At 41.8% G+C, this 22,275-nt stretch overlaps 1 protein-coding gene across 2 annotated transcripts in view; it reads left to right on the top strand.

Annotated features, from left to right (window-relative positions):
• The window catches only part of LOC140190691 (uncharacterized), a 28,707-nt gene extending 6,432 nt beyond the window's left edge, over positions 1-22,275 (top strand). The window contains exons 2-7 of one of the 2 annotated variants that reach the window (XM_072247495.1): positions 2,477-2,705; positions 5,761-5,884; positions 8,902-9,107; positions 9,708-9,784; positions 14,728-14,844; positions 19,053-22,275. In XM_072247495.1, coding sequence (XP_072103596.1) covers positions 2,484-2,705; positions 5,761-5,884; positions 8,902-9,107; positions 9,708-9,784; positions 14,728-14,844; positions 19,053-19,257 — 951 coding nt within the window. In that variant the 5' untranslated portion in view covers positions 2,477-2,483 and the 3' untranslated portion in view covers positions 19,258-22,275. Of the gene's footprint in view, positions 1-2,476; positions 2,706-5,760; positions 5,885-8,901; positions 9,108-9,707; positions 9,785-14,727; positions 14,845-16,475; positions 16,581-19,052 lie in introns of those variants that run through there. The other variant, XM_072247496.1, reaches the window with a different exon arrangement.

Raw genomic sequence — 22,275 nt, 5'->3', positions numbered from 1 at the left:
CTTTGTCTTCTCGATCGATTCTCAAGATCAATAACTTTGGATTTAAGTTGTTGGAGCTGTTTAGTAGTCGAAGCTAGATTCTTCTCTAAGATATCAACTTTTGTATCCGTCTTCTGAGATTTAGTATCCAGCTCAGAAATTTTTGCATCGTGTTTTTGAACATCAGCATTCAGGAATTTCAAAGATTCCGTGATTGATTTTAAATCTTCATTAAGGCTTTGACGATGTTGTTCAAATTGAGCAGTTAAACTTTCAGATAATTTTACCCGATGCTGCTCAAACATTTCCTCCAAACACTTCACCATAACTTCGTAAGTTAATTCCGTTGGTTTAGAGTCACCTTTCTTCTTTCCTCCGTTCCCATCAGCGTCTTTCCCATCTTTGGCTTTAGATCTCGTACTCATTTCTTTAAGCTCAAAAGTTGCGATTGACAAACGGAAGTCGATTAATCAATAATTCAGAGAGATAAAGTAAGTCTTCTGGTGTACTTAAAGTTGATTAGATCAAGGAGATCATAGGTTAAAAAGGATAACGGGAATGGAGCGAAGCCAGAGAGACGACCTCACTCCATGAGCGCTCCCTGCAGAATCCAAGGAGAAACTTCATGCAGTGTACAGTGTTAGTTCGGATAATTCCAGGGTACACCAAAGTCATCGGAATACAGGTCGACCTTCTCTAATCGGACTACCTGTAATTCGGTTCCTTCGATAATCCGGCACTGATTATGCTCAATGTGATCCTTCTGTAATTCAGCATTTTCACTAATCTGGCACTCCTCATGTCCCAATGGTGCCGGATTAGTGAAGGTCGACCTGTATTAAAATTTGTTGTCAAAGACTTTCTAGTCCCCACTTCAGAGTCCTGGAATGAAGCAGAGATCCCATCCCTTATTGGAGTGTTACTCAAGCCAGAAACACGTTGCTATTCAGTAAGACAGAAAATCTCTGTCGAACCTTTGTCAATGTTAGAAGAAGTTGCTCACTGCTGCAAAGTCCTAGAAATTACCATCAGTGAGTAAGATGATCTGGCGGTTGGTGCAAAGTTTAATCAAAAGAATAGATTTTTTAAAAGTAGATGAAGAGAGTTGAAGTTCATGATCATGAACTTTTAAGTTCAACAATCTCAGCAGAGCCGGTAGAAATTAAGTCTGGATTTCAAATGCAGTCTGAACAAAACACAAACTTTGGAGCCAAAACTCTCAAAGCTATAACACACTGATGAACTTTGAAGCTTAAAATGAGACTCGCAATGGTTGGAGGCTAACAGAATCTTGTGAAGTATCTGGGATATTGTCTATGTTGAATGTGCTATTAAAATATAAATTACTCTTGCAGGTGTTTTCAAAATGACATCATTTTACATTCTGGGCCCTTCCCCCAGGTTCCCACCCATTCATTTGTAGGTACAATTTAATCTCCAGCCAAAGTTTCTAACTCAAGTCAACTCACCATGGAGTAGGAAATCAGTGCATTCCATCTCATCTTAATTCACCAGAGTGTATTTTGTGCTCTCCTTTTAACATGTTCATGTTTTGAAATCGTGCTGTTTTTTTCTGCAAAGCTTGCCACAGCTGCACACTCAGCTCTCCCCAGAGTATGCATTCTTCAGCATTTCCAATCAAATCACAGACTGAACATCCTCCAGACTTTCCTGTTCAAGGGCATTGTTCAGTTCATCTCTTGCAAAGTTGCTAGGCTCATTGGATTGAAATTAAAATATACCCCAGCTTGCACATTTCAAAACTTCACCCAGTCAGGAGCAATGTTCCCCAAGTAATTTTACTCACCTCTCGTCACCCACTTCATGGGACCTAACACATACATTACTGTAGAACTACTCTAGGTTTGTAATACCTATGAATCTGTCAATTTATGTTTTGAAAATTCCTCATGGCTGAATATTCTAAATGTCATCTTTGGTTATTTTCCTACCACATTCTGCAGCTGGAGGTTCAGCTTTTGTTAATCATGCTCTGTTTCAAGTTACCTTCCACAACTATTTTAATCTTCAGGGTTTCAGAAACTTCCTGTTTTAAATATTATTAATCCCATATGCAAACCTGTCAAGCCTTTTCAGGAACGGTTTAGATCATACACAGGAAAATCTGCAGATGCTGAACATCCAAGCTACACACGCAAAATGCTGGAGGAACTCAGCTGAACAGGCAGCATCTGTGGAGGAGAGTTGGGCTGAGACCCTTCATCAGGATTTAGATAATTTTGTTTTTGCAAAAAATGAACAATAGTTCATTGTCTTTTTGTCCTTCCAGAGCACTGGTCAGAGACCTACGGTATGTTGGGACCACCACTTCCAACAAATGTACAAACTGGTCAAGTGCTTCTCTCCCCTTCCCAGCCCCTTTAAGTCACCATAATTTGGAGAAGCTTGATGCAAAACTAGATCGATGAGAATGTGTAAAGCTAATGTTCAATCAATCATTTTCACATTCTTTATTCTTTTATCTTTATCCCCACAGGCCCGCGATGGAAACTCTGGAAGAATTTGACCAAGAGTATCCTCTGAGTAAGATGTTTTGTAAGCGCCTGAGTAAAGAAGAATTTGAGATTGAAGGACTGACTTACACAGAAAAGGCACTGGAGGACTTGTTCCGTGCCATGGATCAGAACCCATCGCTGTGTGAGAAGGTGGTGCGTAAACGCAAACAAGCTGAACTGGAGAAGGCTGGATTGAAATCTTTTATTAAGGTAAGATGGAAATCAGAATCTGGTTGGTGTGTTGTTCTGGTTTCACCAGAAGCCACAGAAAGAATTATTATTCTAAAATGTGGCTGAGAACCCTTTCCTTTCTATCTCTCCTTCCTTTATTGACAGTCTGATTCACTACCTTCCAAAATATAGTCAGAGTTCTAAACCTTAACAATTTTAGAAGTTGTGACAATTCCATCCAGTATATCAGTAGCTATGACTTTTTAAATCCCTTTGGTGTAGACCATGAGATTTTAGTCATATAAGATTCTGCAGATGCTGGAGATCTTAAGCTACACCCACACAAAGTACTGGGGGAGCTCAGCAGGTCAGGCAGGATCTATGAAGGGAAGTGAACAGTCGATGTTTCTGACTGAGACCCTTCATCAGGGTTTGAAAGGAAGAGGGCAGAAGCCAGAGTAAAAGGGCGGGGGGTGGAGGGGAGGAGGATAAGCTGATAGATGAATCCAGGTGAGGGGAAGGCGGATGGGTGGTGGAGGAGGAATGAGAAGTTAGGAGGTGAGAGGTGGAAGAGGTAAGGGGCTGAAGGAGGAGGAATCTAATATGAGAATATAGTAGATCATGGGGAACCAGAGGGAGATGATGGGCAGATCATTATGAGGGTTGACAGGGCCAACAGAATAAGGGAACATAAAGCTGGTGGTGTGGAGGTGTATGTGGAGAAACAGAGGGGACTGGTTACCAGAAGTTAGAGATATCAATGTTCATGTCGTCAGATTGGAGACTACCAATACAGAATATGATGTGTTGCTCCTCCTGCATCTGGCCTCATTGTGATTGTAAATGAGACTGTGAACAGACATGTTGATGGGGGAATGGGAAGTGGAACTAAAATGGGTGTTCACCTGGAAATCAAGATTGTTATGGCAGACAGAGTTAAAGTGTTTGACAAGGGGTCTCTAGCCTTTATTGGATCTCGCTGATTTAGAGGAGACCCCATTGGGAAGACTGGATGCAACGAATGACCCAACAGACTTGCAGGTGAAGCCCTTGTTTAAGACCCTGAATGCTGCTGAAAGAAGTGTTAGGGCGAGTGTAGCGTTTATTATAATTGAAGGGATAAGTGCCAGAAGGGAGATCGGTGGCAAGGGATGAATGGACAAGGGAGTTGCCAAGAGAGTGGTCGATAAAGGAAGTGGAGGCGAGGGTTGTGAAGGATGTTCCTGGCAGTGGGATCCTGTTGGAAGTTGCAGAAAATGATGTGCTGCGTGCAGAGGCCTCTGGGGTTGTAGATGAGAACAACCCTGTCCCTGTTATGTCATGGGGGGGGGGGTATACATGTGGACAATGGAGGAGATACAGGGTGAGGCAGCATCGTAGTAGCGGATATTAGTAATATCTTCTTCTGCCTTAATCTTCCATTACTTGTTTTATGTAACCTAATCAAATTTCTTGCTCGTGCACTTCCCTGTTATATTTTTAGTTATCAGTTTCTTGTAAATCTTTTGCTGATATTTTAAAGAACTACTTGGCAACATTATAAACCTCTCAATCGAATCCTATTCTTACCTTTTCTAGGAAGGCACAGTGTACGTATAGTAAACAAAAACTCTTATCCATGTCCCATGTAGGCTGGAGCATTCCAAGGACTTCAATATATTCAATGGTATCAGATGTCTTGGGTGCCAAGTATCAATAATGCTCCAATGAAGTGCCTTGAGGCATCTTACTGTCATAAAAGCTGCTTAAATACATTTTTGTTGCTGTTTATCCCTTTGTATTACCCTTTTCTTATCTAATTATTACCCTTCGGAACTGTTTTGTTGACTGTAGTTTGAAGCACTTGGGCTTGAAGATGGCGGAATTGGCAGGGAGTAAAAGTTAAATGATTTCGCTGCCTCAGCAAATTAGGAACATGAAGAATTTGAAGGCATTGACAATCATCTTGAATGTTACAGTGAAAATGAAGATTTGGAGGATGCAGTTGTCAAAAGCATCGTATGAAGGCAGTCCACTATCTACACTAGGTGCCCCACTGATTTTTTGATTTACAGTCGAACAAGTGAACACGGCAGTGTACACTGGATAAATTCCTCCAAGGATAACTATTAGGAACTATTACACAGTTTTATAGTACTGTAGTGGTATTGCTAGTGCTCTAATTTGTTCAGTATCTCATTTAAATGCATAATTTGTTATTCAGTTAAATGGCAGTTAGTCTTTTTTTATACATTCATGAAACTTCAGTTAATTGGGGCAGCAACTTAACTGGGCCAAAATGTACTGGTCTTGATGTGTCCCAATTAACTGGAATTCACTGTACGTATTTTCTTATTGTATTTATAGCATGTTTAATGTATTGACTGTACTGCTGCCATGAAACAACAAATTTCATGGCATGCGTAGGTGATGATGGGACGCCAGGGTAGCCTAGCAGTTTGTTCAACATTATTAGTGCTCGGGCCCTTGGAGTTTATAGTTCATTTCTGGTATGAGTTTGTACGTTCTTCCTGTGATCGGGTGGGTTCCCAACCACAGTCCAAAGACGTACCAGCTAGCAGGTTAATTAATCATTGTAAATTGTCCTGTGATTAGGCTAGTGTTAAATAAGTGGATTGCTGGGTAGTGTGGCTTGTTGGGCCAGAAAGGCCTGTTCCAAACTGTACTACTGAGTAAATACAAATAAAATAAATAATCAGCCTTGCACATTTTGTAACTTCAAAACATTAAATGAATTCAAATGAGGACGTGGGCAGTCTGAAATACGGGTCTAGCTCGAGTTCACTTTAAAAAGGGCATGCACCTATCACGTGGTAGTGTGATGATGTACGCAATTAATGTATTTTTGCATATAACCTGTAATTAATTATTTAGACAACAGGAATGCTTAATCTATATATATATTACTCAATTATAACTAAAATATTAAATACACAACAAACCTGATTCTCAATATCCAGACCTCTGCAGAGGTTAGATCACTAAAGTTATTTAACACATTCGTGTGTTGGTTTCCTAAACTAAATACTTAAATGTTTTAAGCTAAATGATAAATGTGGAGCGGGTAATGTACTATTAAATATTTTCTTTGCAGGCTAAGTTCTTTTCAGCAATAGATGGTGGGATGAACCGCTGCAATGCTGTTAAAATGGACGAGTTGCGAGGCAGGCTGCAGTGTTTGAAGGATGAGATGATGAAAGTGCAGACTTATGCACGTGGTAAGTCCACTGCCAAATTTTCAACCCGGAGTCAGTCAAATATCCCCGTGAACATGTGGATTTCTTCTAGGTGCTCCGGTTTCCTCCCACATTCCAAAGACGTACTGGTTAGTAGGTGAATTGGTCATTGCAAACTGTCCTGTGATTAGGCTAGTGTTAATGGGTGGGTCACTGGGCAGAGAGCCCATTGGGCCGGAAGGGCCTGTTCTGTGCTGTATGTCTAATTAAATAAAAGGAAATATGCAGGCAATGCTTGGAGGAACACAGTTTGTTTCAACTGGCATCTAGGGTAGTTAATTTCCCCACCCCCACCCCTTGAGGTTTGCTGATGCTCACTGTGTATAACTAATACTGTATCTACTGGTTCAGGACCGATGCAGGGTTACAGTATAGTCTGGCCGTGCCTGTCCTTGTACATCTCTCCAACATTTTTCTAACCCCTGGCTGCTCATCAGCTGGGCGTCATGCTTTGGAATATGTGCTGCTCTGATCTCCCAGCTGCCCCTCATCTCTGTCAGGCACGCTGAAGGTGGATTGTTTCTCCACCTGATCATTTATGTCATTGCAGGTTGACATTTTTGGAGAACCTCTGGCAACAAGTAGAGTTTCCAGTGAGGAGCAGGTTTGCGGACTATCTTGGCTGTCGGACGGTGTTTGTGGTGGGGAAGTGGAAGTATTACTGTTCAAATGTCAGTCTGAATCGGTTACTACCACTGCTACAGGCAATCTTCTACTCAAAAAAAAATAGTGGGTCCTGTTATAGGAGCCTTCGAAACAATAGAAGAGAAGTGAATTTAGAGTCTACACTAGCATAGCTGAAGCTGACGATTCAAATTAGTATCTCCTCTTACTTTTTCTTTGTCTATGATGGTCATCATCTTCAGCCGATTGGCAAAAAGTCACAGGAAACCCGCTGAGTTTGGCAATTATAAACCCCTGTTTGTACAATTTATTTCTCCCTGACACTTGATTGATTTTGTGGGATTTTGATGTGCTAAAGTTGCGACCGCCACTACCCAGTAAGGAAGTGACAATGATACTTCCCTGGACTTCCTATAGGAAGAATATTTTAGCATAACTTAGTGGAAAAAACTGACAGGCCAGTGACCACATGTTGCACTTTGCCTTTAAATTAGCTCAACTTCCAATTATTCCAATACGCAAAGGATGTGCAAAGCCCGTGACAGATCACTTCTTTTCCAAATATTGTTATTGAAAGCTTAATTGTAGAGAGGAAACATTGTTCAAAGTGATGGAGAAAGAGGTCAAGTGTGCACTCTCTTATAGATAATTGCCAGCAATATGGAGAGAAATAATTCAAACCTTGAAATTTACCTTCTTACAGACAGCCACAAAACAAAGAACCCCAATAGAACCCATTTAAAAAACCTTCATACACCCAATGTGCAAGAAAAAAAACTAATGGTGTGATCGTGAGCCAATAACATTCAGAACTGAAGTTCACGAAAGTGAGGTCACAGCCTCTCTAGGAGCCGGTTAGTTGCAGGCCGCCCACAGCCTCGATTCAGTGCAGAGATGACTGACCCTCACCGGGCTGAGCACCGGCCTGTCCCTCGCCTCCAGCCCCAACACACTGACCTTTTTGTTCTGGCCTGGTGTTTAAAATGGCCAAACAGCAGCTAATTCCTCGCTCTCAAACCCGGGTTCTGCTGTTTCAGTACGCTGTTGGGCTCAGGACCCGCCATCTTGAATTGGCCTGTACCCAGCTGCTTTAATCGGTCAAACATCAGCTTGTTCTTGCCCTCGGGCCCAGGCCCTGCTGTTTCGAATCGCCTCCAAGTCCTCTCCAGCAGCCAAACATTCGCTCACTCCCCGCTCTGGGACCTGGGCCCCGCTGCCTCAATTCAGCATGCACATACCATGCCGTAGCTGTCCCGGGCCTTCTCAGCTTCTTCTCATGCCACAAAATGCTAGGTCGTACAGGCGGTTCAAAAGCTCAACTCTGAAAGGGAAGCTGCAGGCTATTGATCGCAGTGATCATTTTCGAGAAAAGGTATGACTAATAAAGCAATTTATTAAACTGTCATAAGTCTAGATAGTGAGAAAGATTGACAATGGAACGCTGTCACACTGCCCCATAATGGCTCAGACAACTTCTGTCAGGAGATTTACAAAGTGGTTAGTGTTTATGTTGTTGGGCAGCGATGTTGAACAATAAGGGCCTGAGTGAGAGTGTTCCATTTTTCCCATTTGTAAGGAGGCACTTGAAATTTTTTTTTAGAAATTATCAGCATTCTTAATCTTAATGAGAGTAAGCCTTAACTAATCATTGTTCCTGAACTGAATTTACAGTTTCACTTGGTTTGAGAAACCCTTCTCACTTGCCTATCATCTGTCTGTGGTGCCCCTCTCTTCCTTTCTCCCATGGTCCACTGTCCTCTCCTATCAGATGCCGCCTTCTTCAGCCTGTTGCCTTTTCCACCAATCAACTCCCAGTCTCTCACCCCTTCACCTAGTTACACCAATCACCTGCCGGCTTGTGCTTCTTACCTCCCTCCCCCCACCCCACCACTTCTCCCCGCTTCCTTTCCATTCTCAGCCTGAAATGTTGACTGTTTAGTCCTTCACATCGATGCTGCCTGGCCTGCTGAGTTCCTCCAGCATTTTATGTATATTGCTCTGGATAAACTTACTGATTAATGCCTGCTCTTTTGAGGGTGTTGTAAGATAATTTTAACAAAGAGGACGAGAGACATTTAACTCAGATAGACATTCCCTGCTTTAAATAATATTGAATTCTTTCTCGCCCCACGCCACACTGCCCCTCCTCTGCTTCTGTAATTCTTGAGAAGGCAAGTTACTTGTTGCTAATGTGAACTGTAAAAATAATAATTCACTTACTCTTCTGTTGTCCTCTGGCCAAAATGATTTATGGGATAGTTGCCCCTTGAGTTTGTATCTTCACACTTCTGCACGACCTCATCAGAGTCAAGGCCACCATTAGTTGATCTAAGCGCCAGTTAAAAAGAGCTCATTGAGATGTTTGTGTTTCCTAGAGGCAAAAGGACAAAGAACTTCCAAGCGACTTGCTGAAAAAAGGCTGAAGGAACAGAGTGAGAGTCCTACAAGGACCAGTTCCTCTCTTACATCTGCTGTTCCTCCTCCACCACCTCCACCTCCTCCTCCTCCACCACCACCGCCTCCATCTTCCAGCAAACTGCCTCTTAAAACCCCTCTGAAAGACAAGTCCAACCTCTGCACAGTAAGTACCTGAACTGCAGGTTTGTGTGTTTTTGTGCTTGCTGGCGGCTGAAGGTCTGCTCTACAGGGAGAGATGCATTCAGCCTGATGTTATGGGGGAGGAGGTGTTACTTCCCTAAGAAATGGTCCCAATCACGATATTGTGCTGTGCAAAACTACATCATCTGCGCATAGATCAAAGAAAAAGTAGATTTATTTTATTTTATTTCCCCCAAAAAATACAGTGCAAATAAACTCTATTTAGTATCTCAAATTTTTGGGTAGTGATTTGTGAATTCTGTAAGAGCCCATTTCCATGACCCAAATGGCCACTTAGCACAGGTTGCCACTACTGACAAACTGAAGTTTCTAGTATGTTCAGGGAAAACTAACCCATTGGAAAGGAATGTACAAGTTACCAAAAGGAGTGGGAAGATTGTGTATTTTGTCCCTTTTCTAAAGAAAAAATAGAAACGTGTCCTTTGAAACAAGTGTTTCACAATTACTTCAGTAAATTTCAAGTGCCTGTGCTGTTGTGGAGCAGACTCGATGGGCCAAATAGCTTGATTCTGCTCCTGTGTCCTATGGTCTAAATTCACACTGCCTTTCCCTAAACTTGCAGAAAGAACAAATGGTCTTGGCAACCCCCGATCTGCTGGAGAGTTATGGACTGGCCAGACTGAATCGACGTTCAAAAAGGTGAGAGAGTGAAACATTAAATTTGAAGCATTGTACATGTGAATTTTGATGCCGAATGTTGTAAGCGTTTCTCACTGCTGTCTCCAGGTTGCCCGGTGTTTAGATATATTAGTGTCTAGTTGTATGTGAGCCATCTTACACCATTGACCAGTTCTGACTGCCTGGAAGCACTGAGTGGATACTTTAACAAGAGCAAGCTGCAGGAGTGCATCCAACTATTCCACAGAGCCACAATAGCTGTGTGCAAACTTTAGAAAGTGTTGACGTTCACTTTCTATGCCATCAGATCTTGGTACTCTGAACAGAGGGTTTTTTCACCAGTGAGCCAATATTTACTATTGTGTTTTAGTAAAAGGACCTGGGGGCAGTGCGTTATGGTACAAACAAACAAATAAATAAATATATTCACCTACTTTGAATCAAAAGCAAATCTTTTGTGTTAGATATTCTGTAGGAATAAAGGGATGGGCAGTAAAGGAATACCATCATTCCCTCAAAACTAATCTGTGAACTTCAGGACCTGGTCCTCAATAACACCTTGTGCAACTGGATCCTGGATTTTCTCACTTGCAGACCCCAGTCATTTCAGAATGGCAAAAACATCTCCTCCACAATCCCCATTCACACAGGTGCACCACAGGGATGTGTGCTTAGCCCCCAACCCTACTCACTTTACACCCATGACTGTGTGGCTAAGTACAGCTTCAACACCTTCTACAAGTTTGCTGATGACACCACTGTTGTGGGCTGCATCAAAGGTGGTGATGAATCAGCATACAGGAGGGAGATTGAAAATCTGGCTGAATGGTGCCATAACAACAACCTCTTACTCAATGTCAGCAAGACCAAGACTTCAGGAAAGGGAAACCAGAGGTCCATGAGCCAAGACTCATCAGAGGTAGAGGGGTCAGTAACTTTAAATTCCTGGGTGTCACTATCTCAGAGGACCTGTCCTGGACACATCATATAAATGTAATTGCGAAGAAAGCAAGTTAGCGCCTCTACTTCCTCAGGAGTCTGTGGAGGTTCGGCATGTCATCGAAACCTTGAGAACTTCTATAGAAGTTTGGTGGAAAGTGCGCTGACGGGCTGCATTACAGCCTGCTATGGGAACACCAGTGTCTTTGAGTGGAAAATCATGCAAAAGGTAGTAGTGGATTCGGCCCCATACATCACAGGTAAAGCAGTCCAAGACAATGACCACATCTACATGAAACGCTGTCGTGGAAAAGCACCATCCATCATCAAAGAATTTCGCCACCCAGGCCATGCTCTTTTCTCGCTGTTGCCATCAGGCAGAAGGCACAGGAGCCTCAGGGCTCCCACCACCATGTTCAAGAACAGTTACTACCCCTCAACCATCAGGCTCTTGAACAAAAGAGGATAACTACACTCATCTATCGAGATGTTCCCACAACCAATGATCTCACTTTCTGGACTCCTTATCTTGTCAGTTCATGCTCTCATTATTTATTGCTATTCACTTATATTAACACTTCAATGGTTTGTTGTCTTCTATGCTCTTGCTCTTTCATTGATCCTGTTTACAGTTACCATTCTATAGATTTGCTGTGTATGCCCGCAGGAAAAAGAATCTTTGGGTTGTATATGGTAATGTGTATGTACTCTGATAATAAACTTTACTTTGAACTTTGAGTAGTCTTCAGCAAAGAATTTGGAGAGTACAGTTACATAGAGGGAAGAATTTGGAGATTAGATTGTGATATGGAGCACTGTAATTGGATGTGAGGCATCAAGATTATACTGTACTGTATATCTGAATTTTTCAAAAGAAAATGAGACTCAAACTTCAGCTCAGCTTTTAATGTAATCATTCCTCAGAAGCTGGTGGGTAAACTGTCCTTGCTGGTTCTCAACACCTCTCTCTGTAACTGAATCCGGGACTTCTTGAAAGGCCACAGTCAGTGCGTGTTGGCAGAAATATCACTGATGCTGAACAGTGGTGCTCCCCAGGGCTCCGTGCTCAGCCAGACTGCACTGCCAGGTCCAATTCAAACTCAGTCAACAAGCTCCCTGATGACACTGTAGTGGCTGGCCTCATCGACAACGAGGAAGAGGTGGCGTACAGAGAGAAGGTAGGGCGGCTGGTAAAATGGTGCGAGCACAGCAACTTGAGTCTCAGTGTGGACAAGGCAATGAGATGATTGTGGACTTCCCACCCTGCAAAAACTCATTTCAGGGAGGTAGCACCCCCCCCCCCAAACCCATATCCCCCTCCCCCCCCGTCGACCTCCAAGGGTGTATGTAATACTTTGTTTAGTGATTTTGTCTAATCTGTAAACCAAGTTCGGTATATGCAGAAAATGTGACATTAAAATATGTACTTACATTATACTACAAAGTGTATATTAACATGTTTATTCTATTACAACTTTAAGCAAGTCTACAGGGAGTTTGGTGTCATCACGTAGGACATCAATAGAGTAGCTCCTTAGCAGCTAGCCAGCTAGTTGAAATAACGTTAGCTATGCTAATGAACGAATGACACCTGTTAAACTCACCTCAACATGTCTTTTACAGTCTTAACCCACCATGGGCAATAGAAAAGTCACTGTTGCAAACAGTGCAGCGAGCAACACTGTCATTATTTTTGATGTCGACTGTAAAGCCCGCCCACAGAAAGAACTGATAGGTCTACTCAGCACGAAGAGAGACCAGTCAGGATGCTCACTCTCCCACTCCCTCTCCCTCTCCCTCTCAAAAAAATCGATTTCCGGGATATTGTATATAATTTCTGGGCATCAGGGAGCCGCTATCAATATGCAGGAGACTCCCGGAACTTCCGGGAGAGGTGGGATGCCTGTGATTGTGGACCTCAGGAAGGTGCAGACTTACCGCTCCTCACTGCACATACACAGCTTCTCTGTAGAGAGAGTTAGGAGCACCAGGTTTCTGGGAGTGCTCATATGGATGATCTCACCTGGTCCCTCAGCACCACCTCTTTGGTCAAAAAAGCACAGAGCGTTTCCAGTCCCTGAGGAGACTGAGGCAAGTGAGGCTCCCCCACCCCCCCTTTAATAGATGTTTACAGGAGCACCATCGAGAATGTCCTGACCAGCTACATCACTGTCTGGCGAGGCATCTAACTGCTAGTTGCTACAAAGGATTGTGAGGACCCGAGAGGATCATCGGAGTCCCTCTTCCACCCATCAGACCTGTTTATCAGGAGCGGTGCACATGCAGGGTCCTTAGCATCGTCTATGATCTCTCCCATCAGCCTATCAATCTCCTTGACAGCCCCCCCCCCCCCCAAATAACAACCCTATCAGGAACCGTTAGGATGGGAAACAGCGTTTACCCCCAGGCCGTAGTTACTGCCCATTACACAGCCGTCATTTAGGTCAGCAATGAAGGTCCTCCATCTCTGTCAGTCCTCGGCCATCTTATCTATTGTACATCAGGTGTGGTCAGAGTCTTTGGTCTTGATTTTGGTGGTGTTCAGGTCTTCCTTCATTGCACCAGCAGCTTCCTGTCGTTGTTCACTACTGTCAGTCCTATAAATCGCAGGTGGAGACTTAGAAATACTGTCTCACACAGATACAGGATTCTTCACTGCTGTTTCCGTAACAAATTTTTTGACCAGTCAGGGTTGTTAGTCCTGAGCTGAACCCCGAACCTGGAGGAGCAGTGGACCACCGTTAGTCTGGCCTCTACCAGATCAAAGCACAAGGCTTTAACCGCATCCAACATAGTTCTCCAGGTCATTGAGGTATGCAAGCCTCCAACCCAAACAACAGGGTTGTGGTTCTCTTGGAGGTCCCCCAGGCCGTAAGACTACTGAACTCACTGCCACTACCTAAGGTCTCATCACGCATGAAGCGCAGGTGGCGTTATACTGTTTACTTTGTAACTTGTGTTGTAAATACACCCTGTTATTTGTTAATTTACTTGGGTAATAGATGTAAATGTAACGAAACATGATAGAAGTTTTCAAAATCATTAAGGGGTGTAAATAAAATGGATGCCAGCTGCTCTTCAAAATTAATCCATCATCGAGGACACAGAGACTGGTTAAGGGGACATCTGAGACCAACATCAGAAAGCATTTCTTTACACAGCAAGTTGTGGACACACGGAACAAACTACCTAGCTGTGTAGTTGAGAGTTGTACTTTGGAGACTTTCCAATCTAAACTCGATAGTTACTTCAACACACTTTGTGAATGGGAATTTGGCAAGCTTTATTGGGCCGAATAGTCTGTTCATGTCAAAAACTTTCTAATGTCCTAATGATACATCCATATCATAGCCAAACGTGGAAAAGTTGGATCCTCAGATACTCTGAAGATCTTGCAGACTGAATTGGATCAGTATTTCCAAGATTCCTGATTCCTGTGGGAGGTTCACCAAATTCCAGCATACTGGGGGAGTAATCTTCTATTAATAGTATTTAGAATTACACTCAGAACCTTTTGATTAATATAATCTGGAGTCATTTACTGCCAGGGGAACTTGTATAAATTCCAGGTGGAGATTTGCTCTGCTGTGATTACCTCTTCCTTCTTCAGGTCCTCTTGGATTGTGAATTCCAAAAACTCTGTGGATATTTCTTCTCACCTCCATGATAATATACTGAGACTGTGACACATGATCCTAGAAACACTGATGTCCAGGGAAATATCAGCTGTCAAAACCTTACACGCTTTTTATACACCTCTCATTGTTCTGAACTCTAGAATCTAGGCCTTGTCTCCTCACTTGATATACAGGTTAGTTTGTGGGGTAAATAAATAATCTGACACAGTGGTGTTGAGGTTTACTTTGTTTCTCATTGCACCTGATCTAAAAATTGTTGCTGCTGACAATGAGTTTGCATTTTCTTGTCCAAAACAATGAGGATTAAAACAGGGGTTTCTGAAATGAAATATCACTGATGATAATAGAAGCTGCTCTAATTTTCTTTGTTAACTGATCTGTTTGTAGTATTGGCGATCTGAGAGACCCTGAAAGTCTGCACAGTCTTCATCCTGTCAAGAGCATTCACTCTGAGCTACTGGCTGCAAACCATTTTAAGAGGCTTCGTTCAACAGGGGTTGACAGGTACGTAAAAGCACTTCTGGTGTAAACGGGGGCATGAGAGGCAAGGGACCAACTGCTGTAAGTGGGATTAGTATAGGTGGATATTCTGCAGCTGGCATCGACATGGTGGGCCAAAGAGCCTCTGTAGGTGCTATATCAGTCCATGAGTTGCAAAAATGAATAGACAAGCTACTTTCTTTCCTTTAAATAGGGGATAGAACTGTCCACAGAAATGTTTGTTGCTGTTTTCTTAAGATACGTAAAGCCCTGATGAAATCACATTCGAGAATCAGAATTAGGTTTACCAACGCTTTCATGTTGTGAAAATTGCTGTCTTGGGCCAGCAGTATAGTGCAAGACTTTAAAAAAGTTACGATACAGTGGTGCTAAAAAGTTTGTGAACCGTGTTGAATTTTCTCTATTTCTGCATAAATATGACCTAAAATGTGACCAGATCTTTGTGTAAGTCCTAAAACTAGATAAAAAGAACCCAATTAAAAAAGTAACACCACTTGTTCATTTATTTATTGAGAAAAATGATCCAATATCACATGTATTTGTTGTAAAAAATATGTGAACCTTTGCTTTCAGTAACTGGTGTGACTCCCTTCTAGAGCAATAACTTCAACCAAATGTTTCCGGTAACTGTTGATCAGTCCCACACATCGGCTTGGTGGTGTTTTAGACCATTCCTCCTTACAAAACTGCTTCATCTCTGGGATGTTGGTGGGCTTCTTTGCATGAACTGCTTGCTTCCGGTCCTTCCACAACACTTCTATAGGATTAAGGTCGGGATCTTGACTTGACTATGCCAAAACACAAACTTCCTTCTTTTTAAACAATTATGTTCTTGATTTCCTCTTGTCTTTCAGATCATTGTCTTGTTGCATTAAACAACTTCAATTAGGCTTCAGGTGACAGATCACTATCCTGACATTCTCCTGTAAACTGTCTTGATATAATTTTGAATTCATTATTCCCTCAACAATTGCAAGCTGTCCAGGTCCTGAGGCAGCAAAGCAGCCCCAAACCATGATGCTACTTCCAACATGCTACACGTTTGGGGTAAGGTTTTGCTGTTGACGTGCCGTGCCCCTTTTTCTCCAAACATATGTGCATTTCTGCCAAGAAGTTCAACTTTTGTCCCACCTATCCAAACGACATTGTCCCAGAAGTGTTGTAGAACATGCAGGTGGCCTTTTGCAAACTTGAGACGTGCAGCAATATTTTTATTTGGAGAGCAGTGGTTTCCTCCACGGTGTCCTTCCGTGAACACCATTCTTATTGTGTTTTTCTCATAGCGGACACATGAACAGAGACTTTAGCAAGTTGTAGAGATTTCTGCAGGCTCACCTCCTTCAGCATTGCACCTTATGCTGTTGGTGTGATCTTTGCAGATTGCCCACTCCTAGGGAGGGTAGCAACAGTCCCGAGTTTCCTCCATTTGTAGACAGTTTCTCTTACTGTGGACTGATGAACACTCGGGTCTTTAGAAATGCTTTCGTAGCCTTTTCCAGCTTCGTACATCTCTACAATTCTTCTTCTAAGGTCCTCTGAAAGTTCTTTTGATCAAGGCATGGTGCACATAAACAGGGCTTTCTTAAAAGTACAGGCTCTGTCAGTAACCTGACTTTGTGTGTCTTTTTTTGTAGGGCAGGCACCTCTACAACCCACGTCTCCAATCTTATCTCATTGATTGAAACACCTGACTCCAAATATCTTTTGTAGAAGGCATTACCCCAGAGATTCACATACTTCTTCCAACAAATACTTTGGATCATTTTCCTCAGTAAATAAATGAACAAATATAATGTTTTGTGTTATTTATTTAATTGGGTTCGCTTTATGTTGTTTTAGGACTTGTATGAAAAATTGATCAGATTTTAGGTCATATTTATGCAGAAATAGAGAAAATTCTACAGGGTTCACAAACTTTCTAGCACCATGGCAATTTACAATAAAAAATGGAATGGTACAATAAAAAATGGAATGGTGCAAAAAAAAAATTGAGGTAGTGTTCTAGGGTTTAAGGACAGTTCAAAAACCTGGTGGTGGAAGAGAAGAAGCTGTTCCTAAAAATGTGGTTCTTCTGACTCCTGTACCTTCTCTCTGATGGTAGTAATGAGAAGAGGGTACGTAGGGACCTTAATGATGGACGATGCCTCCTTGCACTGCCTTTGAAAGACGTCCTACCTGGTGCAGAGGATTGAGACCGTCAAGAATGACTGCTGTACCATCCCTCGGCTGCGTTTTGGGAAATCTGATCATCTAGCTGTCCTCTTCCTACCTGAGTATAGGCAGAGATAGACAGCAAGGCAGCAGAGGCAAGGACAACAAAGAGATGGTTGTGGGAGGCGGTAGACTGGTTACAGGATTGTTTCGAGTCGGTCGATTGGGCTATAATCAAGGACTCATCTGAGAACCTGAATGAATGCACTACAGTTGTCATGGCCTTATAAATATGCCCATGGACAAGTACATCCCCACAAAATCATGCAATCTTCCCCAGTCAGAAGCCCTGGATGAAGCAGGAGACTCAATCTCCTGGTGTCGCTCTGGACTGGCATTCCAGGAAAGTACAAGAGGTCCAGGTTTGACACCCGGAAAGCAACCTGACATGAAAAGTGGCAAATCAGTCTAAACTTGAATCACAGACAGATGCTTGACAGCTGCGGCAGGGCTTTAATGTCATTGCCTGTACAAAGCGAACCCAAGCAACAGAAATGCTTTCGATGCCTCAGCAAAACCAAAGAGTGGATCGTCAAGCAAAGGAGGAAGAAACCAGAGGTCCATGAACCAGGCTTCTCTTAAAGGAACGGAGGTAGAAAATGGCAGTAGCTATAAATTTCTTGGTGTTATCATATCAGTGGATCTATCTTGAGACCAGCACATAAGTGCCAGCACAAAGAAGCCATGACAGTGTGGCTTCGTTCTTAGAAGTTTGCATAGTTTCATAGATGTCACCAAAAACAATTAACAAACTTCTATAGATGCACAGTGAAGAGAATCCTAAGCGGTATGGGAAATCAGGAATGGAAAAGGCTACAGAAAGTCGTGCATGTAGCCCAGTTCATTACAGGCAAAGCCCTCCCCCACCATTTACATAAAGCATTGTCACAAGAAAACAGCAGTCGTCATCAGAGATCCCTACTATCTTCGCAATAAGCTTGTCTCAGGTAGGAGATACAGAAGCCTTTGGTCCCACACCATCGTTTCCACGGATGCTGCCCGACCTGCTGAGTTCCTCCAGCGTGTTGTGAGTGTTGCTTTGACCCCAGCATCTGCAGATTATTTTGTGTTTACCAGATTCAGGAACAGTTATTACCTGACAATCACAGAATAACTTCAATCGCCACTTTCCTGAACTGATTTTGCACACAGACTCACTTTCATGGACTCTTTACAACTCACATTTTCAGTATTTTTTTTATTAATTGCACAGTTTATCTTATTTTTCACATGGGCTGTTTGTCCATCTTTATTTATGTAGAGTTTCGCATAAAATGCTGTTGTTTCTTTTTTTCCTGTAAATGCCTGCAAGAAAATGAATCTCCAGGTGGTTGGAGTTTGATACAGAAAACCACAGGCTGGGGTTGGTTGCTGTCGCAACAAGGCAGGTGAAGTGCTGGCTCTGGGAAGCCGTTGAACAGACCGTGCACATTTCTTTTTGCCGCACGTCCCTTGTGCTGAGTTTCACTGTGCACGCAAGGGCCATGAGGGCACTAGAGTTGATCGTAACTGAAGGATGGAGGCCTGCTTTGCTATTAATTTAACAGCTCATCCATCCACCTTGGTTCACTGATGGAGATAAAGGGGTATTCATCTGCATCCCTCTGGGAAGATGCAGTCTTTAACTTTCCATGGATACTGGTCGCTTCCACGCACTGTTGCCGATGTCCTCACCACCCCTTTCTCGTCTGCCTCCTCCACCTCAGCCCGCACAATTGTCTTTCCCAGTTCATTTCCTCTACACCCCTCACACTGGCAGGAGATTGTGGAATATCCGGTGGGTTAAGTGCAGAGTTGCCATGGGTTAGATTTGATCTGTAGCTGTGTTTTAAAATAGCTATTAATTTGGATGGTTGCCAGGCCGGACTGAGTCAATAAGCTTGCCTCCCCTGGTGTTTAGTGACTGTGCGGGGTCAGATTGCTTTTATGCATGTATCTTATCAGTAAATACTCCCCATTCCTAACTGTACTTTCCTAAATTCCAATTCCTCCTCTTTTAGATCTCCAGGTGGGACTCCATCCAAAACCCCCAAGGTCAAGGCAGAACAAGGGGAAATGAACTCTCCTGCATCTTCTTTCAACATGACTTTATTAAATAAATTTCGAAATACCAAGAGCCCTGATGAGAGCACTCCACAATCTCCAACCCCCAGTGACAGTGACAGTGACAGCTCTGGATTTGCCACCCCTCCAGGGAGCCCATGACGGGGACATCATCCTCTGACCAAAGAATCCTGCTGAATCAGTGGAATCATGTTTTGTCTGATCTTTGCATTAAGCAGGTGTGAGTACACATCATGGAACCAATTATTACTGCAGAATTCCAAAAAGTAAGGGAAAAAATCCTTATTTTTAGTACAATATAATCTACAGGTAATACAGCAACATCTGTACTTAACAAAAGACAATGGTTTCATATCTCAGCGAGCATTGCTAGATTTCAGAACCGTCTTATTACTTTACAGTGTTTTATCTAGTTCCAATATATTTGTCTACAATGCTTGATATTTACTAGATTTGTTTTTTGAGAATCAGGCAGCCACGTGAAGAAATGGATTGCATCTGGAAACATCCCGATTTAAGTTTTCGACTGTTTATTGTAGATATAATCATCTAGAGGTACAGAATATGAGAGAGAATTTGGATTTTGAAAATAACAAAACTGGAAATGTCCTGAACAAATCTGTGAAAAATCACTCCCTGCATATCTCAAATTACATGGTTTCCAAACAAATGTAAAAGCGATGATCTTCACATTTTCCTATGCAGGGATCCAGCTTGTATTTGAAGCACTTTTCCTGCATCAGTTGAAGTATGAGAAATACTGTGATGCCCTTTAGCGATGAATGTAATGTAGGAAGTGGGTCAAATGTACCTGTTTGCTATGCACTCATTTTGAAGTGCTTGTACCCAATTCCCACTTCAATCCCATACATTGAGAAATTGGACCAGATACAATTCCTGTTACAATTCTTCCTGTGCTGGTATCATATCACAGCAATATTTCACACAAATTGTGGAGCCACCTGATGTGGCTCATTTTAATTAGAAACGTTTGTACTTGGCGACAGAAATTAGATCAGTGACAAATTATGATCTTTGCATCAACCCATGATTAAAAACAAGGACTTCCTTTTGAATGTAAAGTATAAAGTATCCCTACTGGCAGATGGCAAAGATTGAGGTTTCTGTGAGCTGGGAAATATAGTTTGTAGATCTGTTGGTTTGTGGCCCGGATCCTAATGCTAATTGCTGCATAGTTGTGATTTGTGCATGTCCCTGATATGTACAAGTCAACTTTTAATGATCTAAAAAGGGGGGGGGGGAAACTGTGTCCCAATTTTGAAAATTATTTTGGTGATTAACATTTGTAAAAGTGACAGGTTCATTTGGTTTGCTGATGAGATGTAATTATAAAAGAAAAGGTGGCAGTCTCTCTGAAGCAGGTCTTCAGTTTAGAAAGCCTTGTGCTTCACAAAAACCATTGCAAATTTGAAGGAGAACAGAACATTTTTGTTATGTCAGCCCTGATTTTATTCTCTTAACATCATGGTCAGTAACAAAGGATTTACTGGAGTTACAGTAATAATTAAAGTTTGTTACAATGAAACTTTGATTTGGGTTGATGGGGAAATTATCGAAGGTTTTGAATGAAATACATAGGCAAATGTATGTAGGTTTTCAGTAGGGTTTTGGTAAACTGTCAGTTCAGATTTGTGGTCATTACTCTTTCTGGAGTACATGTTGAACACAGAAAAGACAAGGATACGATGGAGACATTAAAGCTCAATGGGGATGTTAGAAAGTACAGTATTTAGAAAATTAATACAACATGGAAACCAAAGCACAAATGGCTATTGATGCAAAGAAAATTATTTAAGAGAATAACATACCTGGATACTTGAAATGAAAAATATGGAAATCTCAGGGGATTAAAGTATTTTGCTGTTGGAATTAAGGAAGCACAACAGTAACTGGGAAAAGGTTTTTCAGAAGAGATGTTAGAATGAGCCCGTTCTCCCCCTCCATCTACCTGTCAAGATGTGCATGAAAGATTCCCATGGTGGTTTTAAAGGTTCTGCAGCTGCCTTTAACAATTTTAATCATCATCACCAAAATTAAATCTACTGATCACTTATCCCATCTGTCATCTGTGAATCCTTTCTGCACAGCTACAGGTCCTTCCTCAGTTTAGGACAGGATTTCATTCCTGTAAATATTACACCAGTCAGAAATGTGGCCTCAAACTGAATTCCCAGGCAGCAGAAAGTGCCTGCAGCCCCATTGCAGCTGACAAATCTGTCCCACCAGTCTCCCCAGTGCTAATTCACGTATATCGGTTGTACACGTTAGGTGTTTGTAAGCTTGTCAAGGCCTCTAAGTAACAGTTAAGTGCTGACTAAGTACAAGACAAATTCTACAGTTATAAGATTATTATTTTTATTCAATTTTTGAAAAGTGGAATTGGATCATTTTAATTCTGTAAAAGCTTCAATCAATTGTCTGTTATGAGATGTATGAATTTCTGCATCAAGACAAATGTAGGTGCTTTCCATAACAAGACATTTGCTCAATACTGTATATGGGTCAGTTTGCTGGGTAGCATCAGGGCAATTTTTGAAGAAGTTTTATTTGTTTACTTGTGTTGACTACATAATGTTGAGAATTTAAGTTTCTATTTTGTTATTCTTTCAGCAGTGCATTGCCTTGATCCTTGCTGGGTTTAGTACCCAGTTTAGTGTGTAGTGAAAGGGGCAAAATTATACATTTATAGTTTTTATTTTATATTGTTTAAGCAGGTGGATTAGGAATCAATTTGGTGACTGAAATTGCTTTTTTCATTAATGTTATTTTGATATTAAAATTTGTTAAATTTTTAAAGCCAATTTATTTCTTTAACTTGATAATAGTTAGAAGAAGCATTTCAACTGCAGAGACAAACAAGACTGGTGTGTAGTTTTTCCTCTTCCTTGTACCTAAGCATTTATCAAAGCATTTTGAACATGCTGCAAGAACAATCTTTAATTTTAATCTTTTGGATTTTGGGTTTGATAAGTTGTATATGAACTCTGCAAACAACCACATGAAATGTCTCTGTTCTGCTAGCTGGTAATGTTGTACAAGTACCGTGATTCAAATAAAATCTCTCCTAATGTATATTTTCAGGCAATTTAGAATTTTGCTTTATCTAACTTTCTCAGAATAAATAATTTTATATTCTAA

The sequence above is a fragment of the Mobula birostris genome, chromosome 31 (assembly GCF_030028105.1).
Source record: "Mobula birostris isolate sMobBir1 chromosome 31, sMobBir1.hap1, whole genome shotgun sequence".
In the NCBI taxonomy this organism is placed as follows: domain Eukaryota; kingdom Metazoa; phylum Chordata; class Chondrichthyes; order Myliobatiformes; family Myliobatidae; genus Mobula; species Mobula birostris.
Note: the sequence above shows the minus strand (reverse complement) of the source record. Positions and strands in the feature narration are given on the sequence as shown.